The sequence below is a fragment of the Corylus avellana genome, chromosome 7 (assembly GCF_965113065.1).
Source record: "Corylus avellana chromosome 7, dhCorAvel1.hap1.2, whole genome shotgun sequence".
NCBI lineage: Eukaryota > Viridiplantae > Streptophyta > Magnoliopsida > Fagales > Betulaceae > Corylus > Corylus avellana.
In genome coordinates, this window is record NC_142496.1 from 25,910,930 (window position 1) to 25,919,477 (window position 8,548).

Genomic DNA, 8,548 nt, shown 5'->3' on the forward strand with positions numbered 1-8,548 from the left:
CAAATTTGTGAGTTTGTTGCACACGATCGGATATATAAATTGCCCTTAAAAAAGGAGGAAAAAAAAATAACAGAGAATAAAAAAATGCCAAGAAAATTGTTACCTCTCCCAATTTGCAATATAACATGTTAGAAAGATAAACACTTTGAAAGTTTTTATCAAGAGTACATTAAAATACATATATGAATACCACCCTAATTCAAAAGCCTAAGCTAATAGACTTGGTTCATTTTGATATATTAACTTTTTTTTTTTAATTTTTTTTTTTTTTTATACTTTTTCAATGTGAGACTCAGTAACATAACAAACTAAATTAGTATATCAGACTAGTTAATTAATTTATATAACCATCAGAAAGTCCCCCTGGTGTAACAAAATTAAGATAGAAGCCACTCTGATATGTTCGTTTTCTTGATTATTTAGGCCCTCATTTTTTTTGTTTTAACCCTTGGGATTTTTCTTTAACTTGGTTTTTGGTCACTGTTGGAGATATCATTGAGCCTCTAACCCCTTCATCACACTGAAAATTAGATATTAATTTACGATCGTGTTAATTTAGACCCATTAGTCCAAAAATTATACTAAGAGTCAGTAAACCAAACCATAATATTTATTTTTTACTTTCCCTTTGTAACCGAAAAAAAAAAAAAAAAAAAAAAAAAAAACAATTTTTCTAAGGTTGCACAAAACCTTATCTAATTCATGTCAGCTTTCTTTCCTTTTTTTTTTTTTTTTTTTTTTTTGCACTGGGTATTTTCATATTTACACTAGTTGAAGCGACATTCAACTACCACAGAAAGCTCTTCTATTGGTTGAATAAATTAGGTTAATTTTACAATAGTTTTACACTAATCGAAGCGACAATTATCTCGATCATAAGATTATACAGTACTTGAGTATAGATATTTTGAGGCTTAAAACACCGATCAATAATATTATTGATGTAATTAAATTATAGGAGATATTTGCCACACCGTCCTGTACGTATTTTTCAATGAATATATTTGCCACACCGTCCTGTACGTATTTTTCAATGAATATATATATATGCTGCGGCGCACCTCTTTTAGGAAGAATGGGTCTTCACCACTTAATATATATATACCTCTTTTTTCTTCCTCAATTAACACAAGAAAAAGTAGTATTGAGAAAAGTCCAAGTCCTCCATTGCCCCAATACATACCCTTTCAATCTCCTCCCTCCTCCATTCCAAGTTTCCAAGAAGAAATCCAATATTGAAGAAAATCATGGATAGGGAACAAGAAGATATGCAATTTCTTGGCCTCTTTGGGATCTACCAAGAGGCGTGGAAGATCATCTTCTCATGGAGGAAGGTGTTCACCCAGATCACCCTCACCTTAATCCTCCCTCTATCTTTCATCTTCTTGGCTCATATGGAAGTCTCGGAGCTCCTCTTCACAAACATCATTCACAACGAAATAGCCTTGGATGAAACCCGCCAAGGCACTTCTAAATACAACAAGCTCTCAGACCTCCTCACGCACGAATTGATCACTTTTGTCCTCTTCAAGGCTGCATACTTCACCTTCCTCCTCATCCTCTCCCTCCTCTCCACCTCCGCCGTCGTTTACACCATTGCATGTATTTACACCGGCCGCCGGGAAGTAACTTTCGACAAGGTTATGAGCGTCGTCCCAAAGGTCTGGAAGCGCCTTATGCTCACCTTCCTCTCTACTTTCATCTCCTTCCTCGCTTACAACATACTCGCATTTTTCATCTTCATCATTCTACTTGTTCTTTTCTTTGAGTCAAGACACTTTCTTGTTCCCATGCTGATGCTGATTGTTCTATCAATCTTGTACTTGGTGGGGTTTGTTTACATGACAATCGTTTGGCATTTGGCGAGCGTTGTGACCGTGTTGGAAGACACGTGTGGCATTCCCGCCATGATCAAGAGCAAGAAGCTGATAAAGGGAAACACCGGGGTGGCAACGGTTATATTTTTGAAACTCAACGTTTCTTTTTGGCTCATTCAAGCAGCGTTTGAGAATCTGGTTGTTCATGGTGAGTCAATGGGAATGGTGAACAGGGTTGCCTATGGGATTATATGTCTGGTGCTGCTTTTCAAGTTGTTTCTCTTCGGGCTTGTCATTCAGACGGTGATCTATTTCGTTTGCAAATCCTACCACCATGAAAATATTGACAAGTCGGCTCTTTCGGATCATCTTGAAGTTTATCTAGGCGACTATGTTCCTTTGAAGACCAAGGATGTTCAGCTTGAGCAATTTGACGTTTGAGCAATTTTACGTTTGATTAATTCAACATAATTATCAAGTGTACGTTAAGAATTAATGTTTTATGTAATAGCTAGCTAGCTAGCGGCGGTCATACGTTACTTGCTATAATCTCGACATATATATATATTACGAATGGGTTGTATTTGTTCTTTTTACTTTATTTACACCGGTTATCTATCAAATATGCGTATTAATTTGGTTAATTCGTAATTATGTATATTTTCTTAATTTTGGCCAAAGGCAAACCAGGTCCAAGTCAACGAATGCGATAGTCATTGGTCAATAGATCGAACGGGTAGACGTATGATATGGGGTTCGTTGACTTGGCATAAATTAAGAAACGTTCAATTAATTAGGAAGGAGATGGGGAAATTTCACCTTTGGAAATGGAAAACAGGTGGCCAACTATGAGACGATGACCCCATGGATGCGACTAATTAGGCCACATTTGGTTATACTTTTTTGGCCTTTCCGTTTCTTGAAAGACTTTAGTGGTAGACTGGAAATGTACGTAATTGAGCTGGGCCAAGTTGAATTTGGGCCTAGCTTGGCCCCAAGAGTTTATATATGGATTCAAGTTTGGTTCGAACATGAAAATATAAGCACACACACTAAGGGGTGAAAATGTAGATGCGGATAATGATTTTTGATATTTGCATTTGCATCATGCTATTATTATCTGCATCCACGCGGTTAATGCGGATATTATATATATATATTAATGTAAATCTAAGGATTTCATTAATTAAAGATTACGAGCATAAAGCTCTGCAAAATCATAGCCACATACTATGAGGTTACAAAGTCATAGATACAAACAAAAATTCTTACAATCAAGTATTATCTATAATTTCAATCTTCTGCTAACCCATGTACAAATACAGTTAAAGAGCATATTTGCTCCGAGCAGACTAGGAGCCTGTTTGGGATTGCGTTTGAGAAATAGAGCTTTTAAATCAAAAAGAGCTTTTGAGCAAAAGTTTCATTTTTAAACTTTTGCCAAAAGTGCGTTTTTACCATTTTTAGGCTTTTTGGACCCTTAAAAGGGCTTTTAATTTTTTTACCAAACGAATACTTTTTTCTTCAAACGAGCTTTTTGAATGTTAAAAGTACTTTTACGATCCTCCAACGCAATCTCAAACAGGCTCTAGATCTAAAACATCTAAGACTAGGTAACTAAATTTCCTAACAAAATTTATTTAAACCGACCGTGGGAGATAACTCCTCATACCAAATAATCTAAACCGTGAGAAATAACCCCTCATACCTAATTATTCATCCTCACTCATGAGGGGACATTATTTATAGTTGAAGACTATTATCCATATCAAACTTGATAATCATTTTGCCAATAAATTTTCATCACATATAAATATTTAATATTTAGTTTCCAGTAAATTGATAGTTGATGGCAAGAAAAAACATTTAAAGAATAATAATAATAAATGAATAACATATAAGGCAATTAATTAGAACAAAGCAGGAGAGTTTTCTAAAAATGAAATCCAACAACATTACAAATCCAACAAATATAAGAAACATAAATTACAAATCCGACAAACATAAATTTAAAAACACTATATATATATATATGACTTGTTCATACAAAACATTTATCGGCAACGACAGTAGAAGAGTAATTTGGAGACTTATTTGTAAAGTTCCATAACTCCAAAAACATTGTAAGCACGACAGATAAGACGAAACCCCGAAAATCCCGACCTCTTGCTCCAGGCCTCGAACTCCTTCTCAGTTCTTTCCTTCCCTCCAAGGTTAACAAGCATGACATTATCAAGGGAAGAAACATACTTCGCAGCATCACTTGACTCAGGTACCTCTGGCATTACATAGTCAATGATAATCACTTTTCCATTTTGTTGCAGTGCTTTATTGCAGTTGTTCAAAAATTTTATGCAATGTCCATCACTCCAGTTGTGACATGTAGCCTGCAAGAAGATCTTCTTCTTTTTAACACATGCTAATCTACTTTCAAGTGTCACATAAATGGCCGATTAACTCACCTTCATCATAATGGCGTCACCTTTTGGAATACTTGCATACATATCTCCTGCAACATTCTCAATACCTGCATAAAATCTGACCTTGCTGGTCAACATCAAATTCTTTTTTCTTTTTTTCTTGAATAAGTAATTTATTAAAATGAAACTAATTAGGGAGACCAGCCACTAAGCCCCAAAACCATCGCAGACCACCCAATTAACATCCCAAACCCTGCACAACTCGAGAAAAAAACCAGACAAGCCAAAACAGGCACAAACAACCTCAATAGTATTATATATGGTACCTGGATAAGATGGTGCATGTTGTATCACATGAGGCAAATCAAAGTTGATGCCTTTAATGGAAGGGTTCTTAGAAATGATCATGTTGAGGGTTGCTCCAGTGCCACCAGCAACATCAACCAGCGATGATAATCCCTCAAATCCTCTGTATGTCTCAAGCATTCTTTTCATGGTTATTCCAGAGATATCAGCCATAGCCTTGCTAAAAACTTTATTAAATGTTGGATCAGCGTCCATGTATTGGAAGACGGATCTCCCATGGACCTTCTCAAATGTATTGCCTTCTTCAAGAATAGCATCCTTAAGATGAAGCCTATATATAGCAATATGAATGCCAAAACAGTTTGAGTAGTAATATAATATTGGAAACAGAGTGTGATATATGCAAATAATGTAAGATTTACAACTACCTTAACTAGTTAGTTATTTGTCTTCCAATTACTTTTACTTTTACTTTCAACAATTGAGGGAACACAAACAAAGTTTAGTACTTTCTCTTAAGCTATAGCTTATAGTATTTGATAACATGATAGTTTGAAGTAATTATGCATGCCTATCGATCGTTAGAACATATCCTGATATTTGCCTTAATTATTTGTCTAACTGAGTATAGGATGGTTTTATTTTGTATTAATGAAGATGATTATATATATATATATATATATCCTTGTCTCTGATTTTTTTTTTTTTTTTTAAACAAAAAGGGGCATTTTTGGGTATTTTAACCAAAAAAATGGTGAAATTAAAAGGGATTTGAAACATGGAATCTTGACATTGCAAATTTTTAAACTTTGAAATTATGATTGCAAAACCATTTATACATTGAAGGGTGTGATTGAAATTTCCCCAATACACAAGAACTAATGTATATTATGGGTGGGATGGGATGAGAGGAAATGGGAGTGTGTTTTTAGCATTTCTCAATTTATTTTTTTGTAATCAATGAGAAGATGATCTCTACAATATCCATAAATTGTCTGCAAAAAAATTTATATATTCATATAAGAAATGCTAAATATCATGTCCGGCTAACGCAGTACGCCCATTAGTCCTTGATTTTTTTTAACAAACATTTATCCAACTGCTAATATGAACTACCATGCTGGTCCAATGAGACGAGGGTGTGATATTTAACATTACTTTATATGTAAATTCATTTCAATATTTTCATGTTTATATTAAATAATGAGAAATGTTATATATCATATTTTTATCCAATTATTTCACAATGTTGATATATCAGTCCCAACCAACTCTCGAATTTTTTTTTGGTTGGGAAACTTCACAAAGGACCCCTAAACAATCTCTCGTTTTAAGAAGATCTCTATAAATTTCAAAAACTCTCAATTTCACCCCTTAAACTTTCAATTTGATGCAATTTACCCCTCCGTCAATTTTTGCCGTTAAACCCTAATATAAACTCTTAAAAAGACAAAATTACCCTTCGATTTTCATAAAAAAAAAAAAAAAGGTCACAAGGTGGCCCAACCGTGGGTCACCTTGTGATTTTTTTTTTTTTTTTTAAATTTTGGATAATAAATATTTTTTATTTTTTAATTTGAAATTAAGAGTAAATTTAAAATTTTGGAAAAAAATCAGGGGTCTAATGGTCATTTTTGAACTTTTAACATTTAAAAATTGGCTAAAGGAGTAAATTGCACCAAATTGAAAGTTCATGTGGTGAAATTGAGAGTTTTTGAAATTTAGGGAGATCTTCTCAAAACGTATGTAGCTCAAGGGTCTAAAGTAAAGTTTTATTTTTATTTTTTTATTTTTTATTTTTTTTTTGTAAGTTTAAAAATGTTTGGTTTACATATTTTGCCTATTTCTTATCCATATGTGTACAAGAAATGAGCGACGTCCAAATTCAATAATAGATTTGTAAAGAAATGTAGACAAAATATGGGCAAGAGATGAATGTATAACATTTCTCTCTTTTCTTTTAGAAGAGGAATGATTCGATCATGTCAATATTTTTCCCATCTTTTTTTCACTTCATCTTACAAATTCAATAGATCAATTATTAGATTTGTAAACGTATGTGAAACCCACACAAATTCAATACAGTAGATTCATTCACCATAGCAATTGTTAAAAAATATTGAAATGAGAATAAATTCTATCATTTTTCGTTTACATAACGTTGATAATGTTGATCTAAATGCTGATAATGTTGATCTAAATATCAGATTTAGATCAACATTATCTTTTTCTTTTTAAGTACAGATCTAAGAACATATCAAGTATATACACCTCCGCAGCGGCTGGGTGATGAGAAAATAGTGGCATGGAAGCTAGAGAGTATCCATCTTCATTTTGAACCTAGAATTTGCCAGCTGGTGCGAGTCCATAGAGTCTCTCATCACTTCCATCTTCGCCGGTGCGCACAGAGCAAGTAAGAAGTGAGTAGCTCGCAAGCAAATGGAGCATGCGATCAAGCAGAGAAGGGGCATCGGGGTTTTTTGTGGGAAGCTGAGAAGCAATCTCAGAGGTCGACATGTAAGCATCGGCGGCGGCGGGGTTTGCAGCCGCCCGAGCAATGATGTCGAACAGGTTGAGCTCCACGGCAGCTTTCAATACCATGTGATAAGCGTAAGAGATGGACAGGTGCATGGCATAGAGACATGCATCGTCGTCTTCTGATCTCTTAAAGGACGGCTGATGATCATCCAACTGCTTCTCCGTTGAACCCATCTTCTTCAGTACCGGTATACCCTCTCATTTGTATTCTATCTTCTATTTATGCTTCAAAACTGCACAAAACTATTCACTTCTGAGATGCTTTTAATTAACAAACCTCGTTGGACTTTTTGGTGAGCACATGAACAAATGTTTGAATAATCTGACATTGTGTATGTTGATAACGTTTTTGGTATGTTTATCATGAATGGGTAATTCTCTTTTATAGAATTGGTTTTATAAGATGAATTAGAGCATTTTCAGCAACTTTCCTCTCATTTTTCTTAAATTTAAGGAACAAAATTACTTTTTGTTTTCTTATTCAAATACACTCCACAATAGCTTCTCTTTATATTTCTCTATAACATTAAAATATTATTTTGTTTATTTTCTTTTTATTTTTATATTTAGTTATTTTGCATTGAAAAATGTGAGAGGAGAGAAAATGTGTTTTTATAATTATAATAAACCATGTAGAATGCTACAATTGAACCCAATGTAATCATAATATATAGGAAAAATATAGAAAAACTGTTGCATGTGAGTTTTTGTGATTTTTTTAAAATTTTTCTTATGTGTAAGGAAGGGAAGCAACTTTAGGATAGTTGTTGGGAATGTTCTTATGTCCACAAATTTTTTATTTTGAGATGTCATTTTTTTTATTATTACAAAAATTTATCATTACATGTATTTTTCCAAGCAATAGAAATGAAAATGGACACACGACCAGCTTTTTTTCTTTTTTTTTTTCTTTTTTTTGTACTTTGGATATCGATAATGTTGGGAATATCATATCAAGATTTTAGCCACATAGGAAATGCCACGTTTCATCTTATCACCCATCACTGTCCACAATTATTATGGATGGATAGAATTGTAAATAAACAAGTTCGTGAATCACGAGTAACTAAAATGAGTCGACCGTAAACACAAATTTATGGCTTTGTTTGTTATTGCCTTACAAAAAAAAAAAAAAAAGTGGGTTCAAATCGTAGTAAATTTGATTGATGTGAAAAATTAATATGTTTAACTCTATTTTGTGGGCGTGTTTTCTCTACTACTTTGAATCGTAGTGGATTCACTGCCCTATGACGTGAAAAATTAAAATGAGTAATTTTATGGTTCTGTTTTGTCCTTTAAATTTAGAAAAAATTAAAAGAAAGCTATTGTTTCTGTCAATTTATTAGAAAAGTAAGAAAAATGAATCTTATTGATTTCAAATGAAGTAAATAGTACCCATTTTATTCTTACGATTAAGTTTGTCAACGATATACATTACATACGTACACTTAATGAATGCCACAATTT

At 33.4% G+C, this 8,548-nt stretch overlaps 1 protein-coding gene and 1 pseudogene across 1 annotated transcript; one reads left to right on the forward strand and one right to left on the reverse strand.

Moving 5' to 3' along the window:
- The first annotated feature begins 1,154 nt into the window (after positions 1-1,154).
- Positions 1,155-2,379, forward strand: LOC132183963 (uncharacterized). Its single transcript, XM_059597441.2, has one exon. It carries the CDS (start codon positions 1,248-1,250, stop codon positions 2,256-2,258), a length of 1,011 nt encoding a protein of 336 aa, XP_059453424.2. The 5' UTR covers positions 1,155-1,247; the 3' UTR covers positions 2,259-2,379.
- A 1,528-nt stretch (positions 2,380-3,907) lies between these two features.
- On the reverse strand, positions 3,908-7,255 carry LOC132183961 (caffeic acid 3-O-methyltransferase-like; annotated as a pseudogene).
- Between the last annotated feature and the right edge of the window lie 1,293 nt (positions 7,256-8,548).